Below are 18,713 nucleotides of genomic sequence, written 5' to 3' on the forward strand. Positions count from 1 at the left end.
GACAGACCATACAAATAATGACTTAGTTATATTTCACGTTAAATCTATTTTCTCTTGTTTCTAAGGATATTCTTGTTTCTTAGTATATTCTTTACTAATCCCTTACTCAACTCCTTCCTCTCCTCTTCTTCTTGCATGGAAATACGGTTAACGATTTATCACAGTGTTTGAATGGAAAAGATTATTCATCGTGGTTATAAATCAAAGATTATACTTTATTCATTTGTCTCACGCTTGTGCTAGTTGGGAGGACCGTGACGTTTCGACTGCTACTCAGGTGATGATGTAGACTGGGAGGTGGTCTTCTTGTATACTGTCAGTCTAGCTCCCTTGAGGATCGCGCCGGGGCTTATCACAGTGTTTTGTTAAATGTCTTTTTTTAGGCGTGTCCTATACAGATCCCCCGCTCTGCTTCATCCTTTTGACATCACCTTGTATCGAGATGTTCTATATCTCACTGACTGGAAAAAGAAAGCCATCTTGTTTGCTCCAAAGTCTGGTAATGGCATGGTCGCCGTCCTCAGAGGTGACTTTCCGAACATTTTTGGAGTCCAAAGTTATTCCACGGAGCGACAGACAGGTGAGACGTTTCTGATATTATTTTTCACGGTCAAGAAAACTACTGGGGGTTACCCGATCGTCAGTTTACTAAATATTTTAGGCCAATTATCAGTTAACTTTAAATCCCCATCTACACCCGTCCAGTTCCCCTCAGCTACCACTGCACTTGGGCATAATGTTTTCTCATTTCACACCACGTGTCATTCTCTTGAGTAGCATTTCTTTATTTATCCATCGCTCATGAGAAGACATGAATATTTTATTCATTTTTTAAGGTACAAACGCGTGTGCTAATAGCAATGGTGGCTGCAGTCAGATATGTCTTGCTACTAGTCCCACTACTCGACGATGCGTGTGTGAAGTTGGCTTCAAACTCAACCCTGATCAAAAAACGTGTCAAGGAATGAACAGTTTTGTGCTGTATTCAACTGCAAAAGGTAAAAACAATGTAGCCGTAGATGAAGTATACAGCCATTTCAAAAAACGTTGAAGGGGCGAACGGCAAATGGCAGTCGGTGATTGGCAATTGCACGACCGAAAGGCACTGTGGGCATGCATCGAAACACTAACTCACCCTACACGGCACATGCCAGCAGGCAAAATATCAAATTATGTATTAACCACTATTTTGTATGGATTGTCTCGATTCAGTCATCTATGGTGTTTCTTTGAATCAAACGGACAATACTTCAGCCATGAACCCCATTCAAGACCTGCGCAGTATCAACTCCATTGATTTCCTGTTTAAAGGAGAGTGGATTTTCTACTGTTATGGGCGCGCTATTGGTCGCGTTAATAGAGACGGAACAAGAAAAAAGATTATCATAAGCACAGGCCTAAGCCGGCCACAAGGGATTGCGGTAGACTGGGTTGGGAAGAATCTATTTTGGACAGACGCTGGTACAGACCTTATAGAGGTACTCATTGAAAATATTTTTTCAATGGATGGTCTACATAATTGCTTTTTATAGGGAGAAGTTGACCGTATTCCAATTATTCCTTGAATGCTTTGGGATTGTTAACAGGTGTATGGAAAGTATCCAATTAGCCATTCCGAGGTTAAGGAAGAAACTCGTTCGAGTTTGAATTGGAGTGTATTATGGGGCTGTTTTAGGGACATATATCCAAGATGGCGTCTGTTTTGTATCCTAAATCAGTCCCCACAATACACTGCTATTCCAACGCTATCCATTTTTCCCCCTCAACCCCGGAATTGCCAATGGGTTTTGTTTTCACGTGAAGAACAACACGTGGATCCTACTTTTGCATGTTACGTCATCGTTGTTACGGGATAGTATTAATTAAATCTTACTTCTCACTAGTAAGATATATGGTAATATAGCGTAAAAAAGTTATGCACGGGTTCACGAGACAAGGTTCATTAGGGACGGCGGAATAGTTTTTAAAGGGGGGACTGCATTCCTCCCTTCCCATCCCAAAATAAAATGTAATTCTCGTAAAAAGTGGGAAAAAAGGGGGGGTTAACCCCAGCCCCCCCCCCCCCCCCCCGAATTCGCCCCTCCAGTTTATTTTGCTGCTGAAAAGCAGTCCTCCACTGAACGTTTGAATACCTTCGTATACTGAATGCTTGTCTGTTAAAGGTGAGTCGGCTGAATGGGTCAAGTCGACTAGTGCTGATATCCACAGGCCTAACAGAACCACGCTCCATCGTAGTCTACCCAAATAAAGGGCTCCTGTATTGGACAGACTGGGGTTCTCCTGCCCGCATCGAACGAGCATCCATGGATGGATCACAAAGACGTACCTTGGTGAGGGGCTCGATTATAAGGCGTCCTTCAGGGCTTGCTATTGATTATGGACAAGACATGGTTTACTGGGTCGACTTGAGGAAAGACACGATATGGAGGATGAACTTGGACGGAGGTAAAGTACACATCTTTAATATCATCCATGCCCTGGAGCAATAATTGCTCTCTTACGTGTTAATATATACAGCTATTTTAAAAATGGTTAATGGAGGTGATTTGAACAACTTATGTTCTGGACTGAGTAGCCTCGTGTTCACATTGAAATTGATCGTCATATTGCTATTTTGTGTATACGTACCTCTGGCCTGACTGATCTGAAGCCAGGGCACGCGGCCTCTCACAGATCGATGTAATTTTTTATAATCTTAGAACTCCAAAACTAAGCCAAACGGAATTTTTTTAAGTGAATGAAATAACGAGTAATGTCAATTGTCAATTATGGTTCCACAGGCGATCAGAAACTTATTATCAATAAGCTTAGACAGCCAAGTGGCCTGACATTATATGGTGACTATTTATATTGGACTGATCGTAATAAGGACATCATCCAGTCAGCCAACAAGAACAACGGCTCTGATATGCAAGAAAGAAAGACTGACGCCAACCCGCGGGACGTTCGCGTGTATGACGCGCGACGACAGCCAGCTAATGGTCCCTGTATGAAGAATGGTGGTTGTGCAGAACTCTGTCTAGCAGTTAGCAGCAAGAAAAAAAGGTTGGTCCTCAGTCAAAGAAAACTTCAAAGTTTATCGAACCCTGAAACAACCTCTGGGCTGATCTAAGTAATGGCACGGCTAACTCACAGATAGAACCCTGAAACAACCCGGTTCTGGGATGATCAAAGTCAGGGCACTGTTAGATTTTTAGAGTGTTAGTGATTTTGGGGAGGGAGGAAAAACGAAGAAACCCAAAAAACCCTCAAATCAAGGAAGAAACTTAACAAACTCTACTCACATGTGATGCTAAGTCCAGGGATCAAACCCGGGACCCCAGAGATGAGAGAGAGAGTACACTACCGCTACGCCACCTTCAGGGCCCGTACGAAGCCTGGATAGCGCTATCCGACGGATACATTTTGTCCAATAAATTTATTGGATAACAGCATCGGCTTATCCAATGAAGTAGGATTTATCCGCCGGATAGCGCTATCTAGACTTCGTACAACCGGACCCAGTTGAATGTATCTTTTTCAGTTTATTAATTTTCCTCCTTTCTGATAATATAGGTGTGCTTGTCCTTCTGGTCGTCTTGGTGTAGACAAACAATCCTGCGTCAGTCAGTCCAACCTAATAATCGTAGCTGATATGCATACTATCGAGTCTTTGTCCATCATCCCAGGAACCAAAGCTTCTACCAGTCATGTTATTTCTCGTTTCAACGGTGAATACCTACAAAGGGATGCGGATTATGACTATGACAGTGAAACAATATTCTTCATTGATCCCGCGGGACCTACCACGATTAAATCGGTCAAAATTGACGGGACGGACCCGAGAAATATATCTCAAGGTGAGGCTGGAAACTAAACCTTTAACTTTTAACCATAAAATAGCGCCTTTTGGATTTTTCGGAGGATATAAAACATTGACATTTTTTTGATAGCCAGAATTAACAACGTCTGGGTTAACTTGAGAGAACGCGAAGAAAAATCATTGAATCAAGGGAGAGTTCTAACAGATTCTACTCACATGAGTCTACGAATCAAAACCTCTACGCCACCCTTGATTGCCAAGAAAACAAGATTGTTTACCCTTCACTGTGCTTACATCGATAGCAAAAATGTTGTCATTTGTTTAACCTGTGATCTATACTTATTTTTAGCTCTCTTTAAGTTTTAAGGTTTAAGAGGTAAGCACCCCTGAAGTTAAGTTTGTGCGCGTTATGCTTGCATCGATAGTAAAGATATTATCACTCTAAACGACATAGTTAAGCTGCATACTCTTTAAGCTATCGGTAATGCATGACCAATAAGAGAAGTTTGTACCCAAGCTAGACCGCAATGCGCTATGTGTGCGTCTACGAATGATGGTCATTATAAAGCTTCTTTTTCTTGTGAACAGAAATCGAGTCTCCTGCTGGGCTTGCTATCGACTGGGTTGAAAAACACATCTATGTTGTGGACAGTGAATCTAAAACCATCAGTAGAATGTACTTCAATGGTTCATCGGTACAGAAAGTAATAACAAGAGAGAAACGCCTGCCTGGTTCTATTGCACTGGTCCCTTGTGAAAAGTAAGAATACATAACTGGCTGTTATTAATATGATGGTGAGGGTAATGATGGTGGTAAGGGTGTTGATAATGATAGTGATTGTGGTGGTAGTGGTGATGATAACGGTGTTGATAATGATAGTGATTGTGGTGGTAGTGGTGATGATAATGGTGTTGATAATGATAGTGATTGTGGTGGTAGTGGTGATGATAAGGGTGTTGATAATGATAGTGATTGTGGTGGTAGTGGTGATAATAAGGGTGTTGATAATGATAGTGATTGTAGTGGTAGTGGTGATGATAACGGTGTTGATAATGATAGTTATTGTGGTGGTAGTGTTAGTGTGATGATGATGGTAGTGGTGATGATGGTAGTGGTGATGATGATGGTAGAGGTGATGGTGGTAGTGATGGTGATGGTGGTGATGATGGTAGTGGTGATGATGATGGTAGGGGTGGTAGTAGTGGTGGTGATGGTGATGGTGGTGATGATGGTAGTGGTGATGATGATGGTAGGGGTGGTAGTAGTGGTGGTGATGGTAATGGTGGTGATGATGGTAGTGGTGATGATGATGGTAGGGGTGGTAGTAGTGGTGGTGGTGGTGATGACGATGATGATTTACGACTAATGGCCTTTTTTCTCTTGAACAGAATGATGTACTGGATCGAGAACGGTTTTCAAATAATGTCAGCGTGGATGAATGGAAAAGGATTAAAGACAGTGTTAAAAGCCAACTCACGGTTACTATACGACATAGCGGTGGATTATACCGAAGGAAGGCTGTACTGGCTAAGGGTGGATGGGTAAGTGAAAAGGGAAAAACCATTTTAAGCGGTTTTTTCCAGGAAAGGATATGCGCAACAACCCTCTGTGCAATCTCACATCTGCAGTCTCAGGTTTAATTCCTGGACTCGGCATAACATGGGGGTAGAGTTAGTCCCGGGGGGTACTCTTACCCGTTTAGGGTAGGGATGTGCCGCTGAGCCCTCTGAACCCTGACCCTGTTCCAGAGTAACGAATCGCTGAAATCCATACCCTGTTCCAGAGCAAGATTGAAATATGATTAAATGAACTTGAAGATCGCTGAAAATCATACCCGGTTTCGGTATTTCGAAAAGGGATACCCTGTTCCAGAGAGGAGAAAGCGTGATTTCATATACCCTGTTCCATAGTATAATCGCTGTGGAGTACCCCTCCCCCGGGAGAGTTAGGTGTTTCTCTACGTAGTTCCGACTCTGACAATACCGAAACAATCACTGTTGCAGCAGTTTCCCCATTGGAATTAAAATCTTGTCCCTCAAACAACTACACACAATGTTTACGAGGGAATTTTTTTATTCTTTTCGCAGGACAGTAAACTATTGAAACAATTTATAGCCAATTTTCCCCGAACAGAGTTTTAAATTCTGAGACATTCTAGATAATGTTTAAGCTTGTGGGACATAGCAACGATAACTAAGGGGATTCGGAACCATGAATTGATTCGAGGGTTATCTTTAGGTTTCCTCCCGCTCCGCAAAACCAGACACGCTAAGCTTCAGTTTGATCCGTGAATTAGCTATGACCTGAGCTAGAACACCCGAGCGGTTGTTTCAGGATTCGAAAAAATAAATGAAAGACGTTAAATAAAAACGCAATTTCTTTTCATTCACAGGATAGAGTCTTCACATCTTGACGGCTCAAATCGTCAAGTCGTAGCTTCCGTCAGGGCGGTGTCCATATCTGTATTTGGCGAGTTTATTTACTGGAATGATTGGAACCAGCGTGCTATAATGAGAGCTAACAAGTATAATGGCGGTAACCCAGTCAAAGTGATAAGCGATAGAAATATTTACCAGATCCTGGACATGACGGTATATGCAAGAGAAAAACAAGATTGTAAGTAGAGAGAGATGATATGGTCGAATACAAACGTTAGACTTCGCATGAGCCCAACCTAATAACATAAAAGAACACCACCTCATTATCCATTGTTTTCAATGCGTACGGCTCACGTGAAGCCATGGAAATAAAACCGAACATATAATTTTTATGAAACTTTACACGATTGTTAAGAAAGGCATAGCTATTCCAGAAATGAAATAAAAATGGGGGTCACCTTGTTTGTTTTGGACCTAAATGACGTCAACTACTACTTCGCAGGCTACAAGCTACCACAAGCTACAATATGCAAGTTAATATTAGCTTTTAGTAAAAATACACAGGTGATTATTAAAAATCTCGCGCTATGATTGGTCGAGAAACTCACACTATCATACGATAATCACCTCCAGCGACAATCCAAAATGGCAGCCAGCCGCTTTCTTTCTGTTACTAGAAAAAAATGTCTTTTATCTTCTTTTTTTTCTTTTTTCTTTTGAAAGAATCACCTGTGTATTTATACTAAAACAATTATTTGCCTCAGCCTCAGTAAATATCGGAGAATATTTACCTCGCCGCTCGAAGACTCGAGTCTCGGTAAATATTCCCCGATATTCACTTCGCCTTCGGCGAATAATTGTTAAGTAAAGGCGTTCTTTAAGCACCCTTATTTCATCTTTTTCATTGATTTAGGTACGATCAAACCCTGTGTTCTCAATGGTGGCTGTTCACAAATCTGCACAGCAATTGATGGGATCCCTGTGTGTTCCTGTCATCCTGATCATCTTCTAGTTGATGGTTACCGATGTGTCTCCATCGATGCTTCCTGCCCGTCCAATCGCTTCACATGTTCTAATGGCAGATGTGTTCCTTATTTGGCTGTCTGTGATTCGTACGATGATTGTGGTGACGGTTCTGATGAACTCTCGAAACTTTGTGGTAAGATTTTATTAATAACTTAAAGGGGCACTTGGATGAAAACGCCCCTATTTTTGAATGTCCGAATAATTGAAGTATTTGAGGATAATATGACTCAATTATAATTATGACAATAGATTAGCGAAAATTTTAGCCTGGGAGCCACTCGCTGTTGAGATATTTTGGGTTAAAAGTGAAAAGACCAATAGAGTTGAGCAAAAGACGTCATTTACTCACAATTTAGATGTTGAATAAAATTGATAGTTTTTTCCCGCCACTTTTTACTGTGATGGAAACATGTTGCTTGGCTACTATCTGGGCCATATAAATAAGTTTAAACAAGTTTCAAGTCATTTCCAATGAATTTTTATTGATTTTCATCCAAGTGCCCCCTAATAATTTGTTAACAACTCGCTTATTTTTTGACTTGACAGTCTAGACTGTAAGCAGCCGCTCTTTTTTCGCTTTACTTTTGTTCTTCCCACCCCACATCCCTCCCCCAGGGATATTGGTCTATAAATTAAACCAATGCTATTCACATTTCTGGAGGTCTAACAGGAGAAGTGGGAAGCATGGGGTAGCGGTGAGAGCGCTCGCCTCTAACCAATGCGACCCGGAATTGATCCTCGGTCTTTTTGTATGTGAGTAGAGTGGTTCTCTCCTGTGCTTTGAGGGTTTTTCTGGGGGTTCTACGGTTTTCCCCCTCCGCGAAAAATCGACTTTAGACGACTTGCACTAAGAGGTCACGTGATCAAATCGGCCATTGTAGCTGGCATTCTACAGGATTTTAACTATGCGAGAATGTAAAAAAAGATGGCGGATAAGGGTAGTTTCTTTTTCGTGATAAAAGGTAAGTTAGCGCACTAAATAATGATAAAAAAAGGGCCTAGTTGAAAATTACTCTGTGTAATTCTAGTTTACCAAATTGTGTAGTATTTGCCTATAAACTAATATTCTCTAAAACTGAACTTTACCTGTTTTTAAAATTGAAAATTGGTTTTAACTAAATACCGCTGGTTTCCTTTCAGCCACGTGGTCTTGTGGTCCCAAACAGTTCTCGTGCAATAACGGTCGCTGCATCAATGCAAACTGGAGATGCGACTATGAAGACGACTGCGGGGATGGTAGCGATGAAATAGGCTGTCCTCCACAGTCGTGTGCCGGACATGAGTTCAGGTGTAATAATGGCCGATGTAAAGCGTATGACTTGAAATGTGATGGGGACAATGACTGTGGAGACTTTAGTGATGAGATAGGCTGCCCTGATGTAACCTGTTCTGCGGGTAAAGTTAAGGTAAGTGGCGTTTTATTAGTAGTGAGTACTAGGCGTATATCGTAAACAAACATAACAAGTTTTGTTCTTGTTTTTTGTTTTGTATTTGTTTTTTTTTGTTTTTTGTTTTTTTGGTTTTTTTTGTTTATTATTATTATTATTATCTTTTGTGTGTGTGTGTGTGTCTGTTTTGTTTTTGTTGTTGTTGTTGTTGTTTTGTTTTGTTTTTTTTGTTTTTTGTTTTTTTGCACAAAAATTATAGGATTTACAGAATTTTATGTAGAAAAACTGAAAACCACATAAAACAAAACTGACTAGCTGTTTTTGTTAGAGTGAAATAAATAAACTGAAGTAGAAAAGTTAGAGCCTGGAGTCTAGGCTAACTGAGAGGTTTTCGAGTTAGACCCCGATCAGTAAACAACTAACCAAGACAATGAAACAAACAAAATAAGTAAACAAGGATACAAACAAGCAAACAAACAATAAAAAGAAATTGTTACCGGATTGTTATCTATTTTTGAAAGAGTTTTTAATTCTTGTGAAATGTTTTCCATGATAGTGTGGGTCTAAAAACATATGCATTCACAAGAGCTGGATATGTGATGGTAACAACGACTGCGGTGACAACTGGGATGAACAACCTGCGGTCTGCTCCAATAGTACATGCGCATCGTCTCAGTTTCAATGCATCAACAGTAGATGTATTCCGAGTCGCTGGTACTGCGATGGCGAGAACGACTGTGGCGATATGAGTGACGAACCTTCAAGCTGTAAGACTCCACAGACGACCTGTTCGAGCGAAATGTTTACTTGCAGAAATGGTGAGTGTCGATGATTTACTGTCTTACAACTCATAGACCGACACTTCCATAAACGGCTGCTGCTAATTTGCATAAACATTAAAAATCAATGTTTTTGGAGTGAAAACCCTTTTAAATCATTGTACTTGTTGATTTAGATAAGGCGTGTGAGTTTCTGATTAAAGTAATAAATCCTTTACAAGATGTGAGCATTTGAAGTTTTGAAAATGCACCAAAACAAGGCCACCAAGGCTTCCAGTGATAAATACATACAAAACTCGCTACTATTTTCTTTATTTCATAACTTCTTTGGTATTCAGTCAAGTTTTACAAAATTTTCTGGAAATGTTGTTCATGAAGTATTTTCTCAAATAGCATTGATAGTTTCTGGTAAACAGGCTTTATTTTCTCTATCAGAAAAAACTGAATTATGAAAGTGGTCCAAGTGGTAGCACCAAGACAAGGCCACGACACAGCAGTAATACGTTCCTGCTCTTCTAGGTCGCAATTTTATGCGCGTCAAGACCTATACCATACAACTTTAACCATCAATATTTCCAAGTGAACGTGTCGCTTCTGATTGGCTGATTTTGTAGCACTGCTAGTCTTTTGAGCCAATCACATCCAAGAATTCTTAGGTGTATTTTACGGTTGCATCGGAAACATTGATATATTTTTATTTATTTAAACGTATTTAATCACATATTAAAACCAAGAGCAAAAGCGCATCGAGTTTACTTTATATCTATTTACACATGAAACTAAATTACATGGAGCACGTAGAACAAACATTGATATGCATCCAGCTGAGCGGTGAACGCGGCGCGCAAAGCATGAGTGGACAAAATCACCTGCCCTAAGCATTTTTGGAGCTTGAAAGAACAAAGCAAATATGGCGCTTAAGTGAAATTATTTTATTCTTTCTTTCCATATTTCAGCTTTTTGTAGGCATGTATATTATATGTTAGTCAAAAGAAAACAGACAAAATACGCAAAAGTTGGGGGCCGGCGGCAAAACAGCTAAACGCCTTGTGATTGGCTGAAACAAAGTTCACCGCCCAGCTGGATAATAATAGCGCAACCATGGATATGTATAATTATAATGATTTACTGTATGTATCCACAACATAGGTAACTGTATATCTCCCCAATTCCTTTGTGACGGAGATGATGACTGCGGTGATGGCTCGGATGAACCCAGCGGAGGTTCCTCATGTCCTAAGCGTAACTGCAGCGGTACGGAGTTCACTTGTGTAAAAACCTCACGCTGTATACCGCTTTCCTATATGTGCGACGGCGATATTGACTGTAGTGATGCGTCAGACGAGAGCCCGAGTTTAAATTGTATCCAGTCCACCTGCCAACCCTCGCAGTTCAGGTAAGTGAACTTAGACTTCTGGCTGACAGCACATTGTGGTCAGTGTGTGACCACCATTTGGAGCAGATAATCAGGCTCAAATAAAACCCAACAATGAAAGATGTAAGTCAACTTAGACTTCTGGCTGACAGCACATTGTGGTCAGTGTGTGACCACCATTTGGAGCAGATAATCAGGCTCAAATGAAACCCAACAATGAAAGATGTAACAATACATTGACTTTGAAGACTTATTAAACATATGTCTGATTATTTAAAAATAAAATCATTAATTTTGTTTGAAGCTTACCTTTTCCCCATCCCAACAGGTGCGCAAATGGGCTTTGCATTGAAAACCAATGGCGCTGTGACTTCGAAGATGACTGCGGCGATAATTCAGACGAGATATCCTGCGCAAACCATACTTGTGCTCAAGATCTATTCACCTGTAGAAGCGGGCACTGTATCTCAAAGAAAAACGTCTGTGATAAAAAGATCGACTGCATAGACAGATCCGACGAAGATCCTGCTCTCTGCACCACTACACCGCTACCGACGTGCGGCAAGGGCTTCTTCAAGTGTGCCAATGCTAAATGCATCAATGAAAGCCTGGTTTGTGACAAGGTGGATCACTGTGGGGATTTATCCGATGAAAGACAATGCAATATCAACGAGTGCCTGCGCACCCAGAACAAGGTTTGCGCACACTTCTGTCATGATACACAAACTGGATTCACGTGCTCGTGTAGACCGGGATATGAACTATTGGCTGACGGCAGTAGCTGTCGAGACATCGATGAATGCGCTGACTACTCACTAAACAACTGCAGCCAGTTTTGCATCAATCAGAGGGGTTCTTACAAGTGTACTTGCGCGGATGGGTATTATCTAGAGCCCGGGAACAGACGCACCTGCAAAGCCATTGGACGAACTGATAAACCTTATTTAATTTTTACGGAACGCGATGAAATCCGTTCCATGGATATCGACGGATGGTATAAAAACATCATAGTCAATAACACTAGAGCTTTGGCTGTAGACTTTGATTTCAAAGAGCGTAGAGTATACTGGACACAGGTTGGCAGTAACCCTCTTATTGGTCGATCACTCCTTGATGGCACGAAGGTTGAGGTGATAGTTAAAGACGAAGAGAATCTAGTATCGCCTGAGGGAATCGCGGTGGATTGGGTCGGGAGGAACTTGTATTTTAGTGATTCAGTAAAAGACAAGATTTTCGTATCAACTTTAGCTGGGAAATACTTGAAGACGATTGTGGACAAAAACTTGAACGAACCAAGAGCGCTTGTTGTTGTCCCTAATGAGGGTAAGGAGAATCTTCCATCCCTTTGTAACTTTTCCAGCTTTCTTGACTTATTCAATTTTCTGTTTTCTTCAGGTTACTTGTTTTACACCGACTGGGGTTTCTTTCCTCACATTGGCAGGGTAGGACTGGATGGCTCTTCCCCAGGCCCTATCGTCCAGACAAACCTAAGGTGGCCCAATGGTCTTACAGTGTGCCATATCACCAAAAAACTGTTCTGGGCAGATGCCAAGTTGGATATCATTGAATACAGTAACCTTGATGGAACCAAGAGAACGCAGCTCTTCACTCTTCGAGTACGGCATCCCTTTGGACTTACGGTTTTTGAAAATTTTCTTTACTGGACTGATTGGAGAGATAAAACTGTGAACCGCGTGTTCAAATGGACTGGCAACGACCATATTATCCTGCTTAACTCGACCTTTAAACTCCACGGAATTCAGGTAATGCAACCCTTTCGTCTCTAAAATAACCTACTAATTAGTTATTATTTTGCTAAGCTCCTGTTTACATCAATGTACGTACGGTCACCTTACTGCTGGGGCCATCTTTGTGATCTTCCCAAGAAAAGAAACGAAGTCTTCCTAGCACCATATCACCACACCTTCCTGTGAATTATAATAACTTTATTTCAACTGCTAATAAAATGGATATATTAAATATATTTTGTGAGAGAAATTTTGATTCCGCTAATGCTAATATTGACAAGTTTTATTGAACTCTGCTTTACGCAAGATATAATGATTTGTCAGTGACATGCAATCAGTCCTTTGCTGATGCCGGAAGATTACCTTTCAATGAAAAGTCAAGTTAGGTTTTGAAAAATGGAGCTTAATAACTGATATATCATTTGACGAGCAACTACTTTATGATATTTGAAAGTGTCGCCATGTTTACTGAATGAATAGTAGTATGCAAGTTTACCGCACTGCGCATGCACAGACTATTATTTACGCGCCGCTATTTGTTTAGATTAGATTTACTATAAAATTTCATTATTTACAGGCATCTACCCTTAATGATTTTTTAAAAAACTTTTTTACGATAATTTCGCACTTTTTTCATCTATACATATATTTAACTTAATATTAGAAATATTTCGCTTTTAGTATTTATTAGTATTTTAGATGCATAGTGTTTATTTTGTTTCTCATACTACTAATACACTCAACAAAATTACTCGATTCTGATTGGACAAGAGAAGTACAATTAAATCCCAAATTGCACTCTGTCGAGTCCACATTAAATTCCTCAATTTCGTTGAGTGTATTATAAACAAAAAATCGCTAGTACAATTCGGAATTTATAGATACTCGTGATGTTTTGAAAGTTCCCAAATTGGACTAGCCCAAAGGTTTCAAAACTTTCAAAACATCACTCGTACTTCCGAATTCCGAATTATACTCTAGATCGTGCAATTTCCTATACTAAAAGTAGGATATTATTGTCATTATTATTATTATAATTATTATCATCATCTTTATTATTATTATTCGAATTATTATTATTTGTCCCGTCGTAGGTGGTACATCCCAGCCGTCAGCCCCATTATTCCCATCCATGCTCCAAGTCGCCATGTAACGGCTTGTGCCTTCTGACACCCAGCGGTAGCTACAAGTGCGCATGCGCAGACAACATGCACCTCGCAAACGACGGAAAAACCTGTCTTGAAAACTGTACGAATGATGAAAGGAGGTGTAATAACTATCGCTGTATCTCAAGGCACTGGGCGTGTGACGGACAAAACGACTGTGGTGATAACAGTGATGAACCAACAGGCTGTCCTAAACGTTACTGTCCACCAGGTATTATTCTTAGGGGGCTTTCATTTATTAGCAAGAGGGGGGGGGGGAGGGTAACCTAGTTCTGTACTCATCGATTCTACTGCGCATACGTATCTAATTTGTCTGCATTTGTGTTTCTCGTGTGAACATTGCTTGTGCGTTCGCTAGCAATTGCTTGCAATTGACTGTACATTGCTGTAATGTTCTTGTTCTTTTCACAGGCACATACCAGTGCACGAGTAGCCGTAATTGTATCTCACCCTTGCAAGTATGTAACGGAGAAAACGACTGCCCCACTGGTGATGATGAGCGCGGATGCAACGCCCTCCATTGCAATTCATATCAGTTTCGATGCAACAACCGACGCTGTATTTATAAAAGTCGTGTCTGTGATGGCGCGAATGACTGCCAAGATAGTCCGACTGGATCAGACGAACAGAACTGTCTAAAGGCTAAGTGCACCGAACATCAACATCAATGTATCAAGACCGGACGATGTATACCTAAGGACTGGTTGTGTGATGGTGATAATGACTGTGGAGACATGAGTGATGAGGCGGATGTGTTTTGCTCCAAGGCTTGTCCAAAGGGATTTTTCCGCTGTAAGATAAAGTATCAGTGTATTGAACAAAACAAGACGTGCGATGGGGTGTTTGATTGTGACGATAAGTCTGATGAAGATAACATGCTCTGTCCTGGTGAGTTAGTGTTTTAGCATGGTATTAAACAGACTTTTGTAATTGAGGGAAAATATGGTATTGGACACAGCCTTAACTACATGAAACGACTGACTACCTGACTGATGGTGTGACCGTCCAACCGACCGATCGACTGACAGTCTGACTGACCGTGGCTAACTTATTATAACCTATCGACTGATGGACTGACTTGACCTTTACACCTACATTTTTTTTACCTTTATACGAGTGCGCGTTTCCTCTTCTATTCCCTCTCCTAGACAAAAATCGGGAAGTGAACGGTTTTCTATCAGAAGAAGAGTATCGGGATGTATTCAATTCATTCTTTATTATATTGCATCACTCCACAGAAGCCAACTGTTCCAGATCATCAGGATTTTTCGCATGCCATGACAATCAGAAGTGCATCCCACTCAAATGGATTTGTGATGGAGAGCCAGATTGTGCAGACAATTCCGATGAAGATCTTTGTAAAGCCAGACCTCTTTTACCACATCAGTTCAGGTACGAAACCCTCTGAAGCACTCATCCCAATCTCTTTCTTTCTGGTTATAAGGCATCATAAAACCCTTACAAATGAGTGTAAGGCAGTACGGTTTATAACCTGGATTTTATTGTATCCAAATACCTATGGACGTAGCCAAAGAATGCACCGCTACTTAATCGCCACCCGGTTAGATCATTTGGTAAGAGAATCTGTTTGTTGTGTGGGAAGTCGTGGTTCAAGCCTTAACCAGACCAACACTCAAGGCCTTAAAATAACTTAGGAGGTGTTTTCTTTGTAATTACATTTGGAAATGGTTAGAACTTCATGTGGCTTGGATGACCACGTCGGTCCCGTCTCTAATCAAATAGAGGCGACCCGAAGCTTTTCAAAATCTACGACGGCGACGACTACCGGAAGTGTAAATAACTTCACTTTAGGGTTTCACGCCCTCAAAGTCCGTCTTTCCTGTGGACGAGTTGACTTTACTGACAATGTCTTGAATAAAATTCCTAATGGGCCGACTATCGTCGTGTACGGATTAACGAAGTACGTCATAGGTTTCCGAACACACGAGTGGGTTCTCCTCACTTAGAAAAAAAATTAAGTGAAGACACCAAGAATCGAACTCGGTACCTTCGGCACCAAAGAACTACTACAATGCCAACCCCAACCCTAACCCTAAACCTAACCCCTAGACCACGAAGTGAATTTGGTTGGGTGGTCTCATTTTTTAGTCATATTTAAACGATGTATCAGCATGTGCACATAAATATTTATTATAGTTTAATTTATGCTATCGTAGGGTACGATTACTAGCCGATTACTTGAAATTTGAATTTGAATAGAATTCCCCTGACAATTCCCGTACACGACGATACAACCCCCTAATGAGCAGAACCCCGAAGAGAAATTATTTACACTTTGAAAAGTCAAGATCGCTAGAGACGAGGTTATCAGTTGAATTACTGTCAAATATGTCATCTTCTATAAACAAACATTTTTAAAACTCTAATTTAATTTAAACTCATTCTATTTACATACTGATCTTCCCATCAGATGCAGGTCCGGTCGTCTTATTAACAACAAGTGGAAGTGTAATGGTCATGACGACTGTGGAGACAATTCAGACGAAGAAGGATGTGACAGATTCTTCTGTGGTCCAGGCCAGTTTAATTGTACTGTCAACAATCGTTGTATCGAGAAAGGTTGGAAGTGTGATGGAAAGCGAGATTGTGGCGATGCTGCTGATGAACAAGGTTAGAACTTTTTTAAGTAATGGTGTTTTGGCCATCTGTGATCATAAATAATAATAATAATAATAATAATAATAATAATAACAATAACGACGACGACGACGACGACAACAACAGCAACTTTATTAGTCAGGATTAACATCTTACCATGACTGATAATTTTCAGGTGACTCTCGGGATTATAAATAACTATATTATGTACACTTTGATTTACATCTAAAATAGAATGTTGCTAACTGTTTTTCTTTAATGTTTGCCATCAGGTTGCGTTAGTCGATATCCTGATGGCCGCTCGTGTCCTCTATCAAGATACCAGTGCAGCAATAATGTTTGTGTCAACAGGCTGTGGCTATGTGACGGGCAGGATGACTGCGGTGATGGCAGTGATGAGATCAGTATACTTTGTAGTAAGTGGATGGTAGTACTCTTCATTTTTAACAACCAAATTAAATGGTCTTTTAAGTGTGACATTAATCATATGGAAAAACCTGTTCCGGGTCCAAAACGAAAACCAGTTCTACGAAAATTGTTTTCAATTTTTCGTCAGGACTTGTTGTCTAAAGTTCGAATTGTTTCAGGAGGAAGTTGAGAATCATTGAGAACATTTTTCGCTTTATTTTAGTGGTTTTTGTGAGCAGTTAGTCCCGGAAATACGTCACAACTTAAAAGCTCTAGAAGCACGGCGTGACCGCAAAAATAAAAAATAAAAAACGGTGCAATATGAGTGCGCTTTCAGTTCATGCTATCATGGTTTGTAGCTTTTTCACGGTCCGGGAAACACGAGTGGTGTAAACTGCTAATGCGCCATCTCTCACCACTGTAGTCATTGGTTTGTTCCTCGAATCCCTCATCAGTGAGTGACGTTACTCGTTGGTCGGGTGGCATAGGTGGCGTAGTGGGTGACATTCCCCAAGTGGTTCATAACTGTAGCATGGGAAACAAGTTTTTGTACATTCAAATTAAAATAGGCATTATTTTGGATCTAGATTTTTAACAGTTATTTATTTGCTGTATTTTAGAATACCATAATTGCTTGCCGACTCAGTTTCGTTGTAAAACCGATGGTTACCGCTGTATCCCGCAGTGGTACCGATGTGATGGTCATTATCACTGCTCTGACAAATCCGACGAGAAAAAATGCCCTCAAGACTCTGCTGGATGCCAAAGGAACCAATTTAAGTGTCGAAACAATAAGTGTATCCCTAGTAACTTGGTCTGTGATGGTAATGATGATTGTGGGGATGCGATGGATGAGATATATTGTCGTAAGTACAAAACATTTTCCTTTCTCATGAGAAGGCCATTGGTGCCACGTCACAGATCTGTGATCAATTTGTGAAAAGTTTTCATAACAGTGATAATGCTCTGTTACCTTCAATGTAAGGAAATGATAAATTTCTGTTTAGAGGTTAAGGCAAATTACGACACAGTAATGTGATGTAGCTGCAGTATTACTTGTATACTATTTGTCTCTTTTGCTAGTTTGTAAAGATAACTATCTTGCTGTGGGATTCCTCACATCGGTTGTGGGACCTATTGCAAGTAAAATTATTGAACAGACGGGTATGTGTGATTTTGATAAGTAATTGCATCTTAAAAGGTAGCGAGGAGTAATTTTCATATTATCGCTTTCACTTGCAGCGTCAAGAAACAGGACATGCGCTATAAAAAACGGTGGGTGCTCCCAGAAATGCTCTGCTATCGGAACAGACGTGGTTTGTTCATGCTGGGCTGGATTCCAGTACAACTCAAACATCCACAAATGCGAGGACATCAACGAATGCCTTGAGATTGGAACATGTGAGCAGGAATGTATTAATACCCTTGGTAGTTACAGATGCATGTGCGCAGAGGGGTATGTCAGTAGAAATGGAAACGGGACGAATTGTAAAGCAGTTGGTAAGTGTTTCTGTCAATAAGAAATAACGTGCATCATTTGCATGCTTTGTATTGTGTATGCACACTTCAATTGAACCCTTTGATCTTTGCCTGAATGAAGAGATTAAAGAAATGCAAAACGCGCACGCGACTGTATGCAGTCATAAAGCACGTGGTTGTTGGCAGTACACTTGAAAAGTGTTAGGTAAAGCACGACACTTAGCGTAGTGCTTCTCAACACTTCTCTAGTGTTTTGCTAATTCCCTAGCGCTTTTATAACTCCACCCAGCACAGAAAGCAAGTTTTTTTTCTCATAAAGCACGCGTTCCCAACCAATCAGAAAGCGAGTTTATGACAGTATTTTTTTTTAATACTTTATAAAGCACCGAATAAACTCAAATTGTCTGTAACTTTTACTGTCGATTTTTTTCAATATTCTTTACGAAGCCGGCTGCGTGTGCCAGCGACGTCAGCACCGTGCTCTGTTCTCTGTGTGAGCACAATTTTGGACCAGTCAGAGCACGCTTAGCGAGATGGCTCTATA

General features: G+C 40.6%; 1 protein-coding gene across 2 annotated transcripts in view; it reads left to right on the forward strand.

The window, feature by feature from the left end:
* Positions 1-18,713, forward strand: part of LOC116295488 (low-density lipoprotein receptor-related protein 2) — a 60,486-nt gene that overhangs the window by 30,539 nt on the left and 11,234 nt on the right. For both annotated transcript variants that reach the window (XM_031703312.2, XM_031703314.2), the window contains exons 30-51: positions 384-580; positions 837-998; positions 1,213-1,478; positions 2,163-2,445; positions 2,781-3,045; positions 3,556-3,839; positions 4,391-4,562; positions 5,192-5,344; positions 6,196-6,419; positions 7,095-7,340; positions 8,348-8,613; positions 9,152-9,413; positions 10,524-10,770; positions 11,078-12,072; positions 12,145-12,512; positions 13,592-13,874; positions 14,075-14,551; positions 14,902-15,055; positions 16,095-16,294; positions 16,555-16,698; positions 17,311-17,556; positions 17,933-18,190. In XM_031703312.2, coding sequence (XP_031559172.2) covers positions 384-580; positions 837-998; positions 1,213-1,478; positions 2,163-2,445; positions 2,781-3,045; positions 3,556-3,839; positions 4,391-4,562; positions 5,192-5,344; positions 6,196-6,419; positions 7,095-7,340; positions 8,348-8,613; positions 9,152-9,413; positions 10,524-10,770; positions 11,078-12,072; positions 12,145-12,512; positions 13,592-13,874; positions 14,075-14,551; positions 14,902-15,055; positions 16,095-16,294; positions 16,555-16,698; positions 17,311-17,556; positions 17,933-18,190 — 6,152 coding nt within the window. The remainder of the gene's footprint in view (positions 1-383; positions 581-836; positions 999-1,212; positions 1,479-2,162; positions 2,446-2,780; positions 3,046-3,555; positions 3,840-4,390; positions 4,563-5,191; positions 5,345-6,195; positions 6,420-7,094; positions 7,341-8,347; positions 8,614-9,151; positions 9,414-10,523; positions 10,771-11,077; positions 12,073-12,144; positions 12,513-13,591; positions 13,875-14,074; positions 14,552-14,901; positions 15,056-16,094; positions 16,295-16,554; positions 16,699-17,310; positions 17,557-17,932; positions 18,191-18,713) is intronic.

Source organism: Actinia tenebrosa, unplaced genomic scaffold (assembly GCF_029948245.1).
Source record: "Actinia tenebrosa isolate PJP-AT-01 unplaced genomic scaffold, QUT_ActTen_1.0 PGA_scaffold11__36_contigs__length_13525064, whole genome shotgun sequence".
NCBI lineage: Eukaryota > Metazoa > Cnidaria > Anthozoa > Actiniaria > Actiniidae > Actinia > Actinia tenebrosa.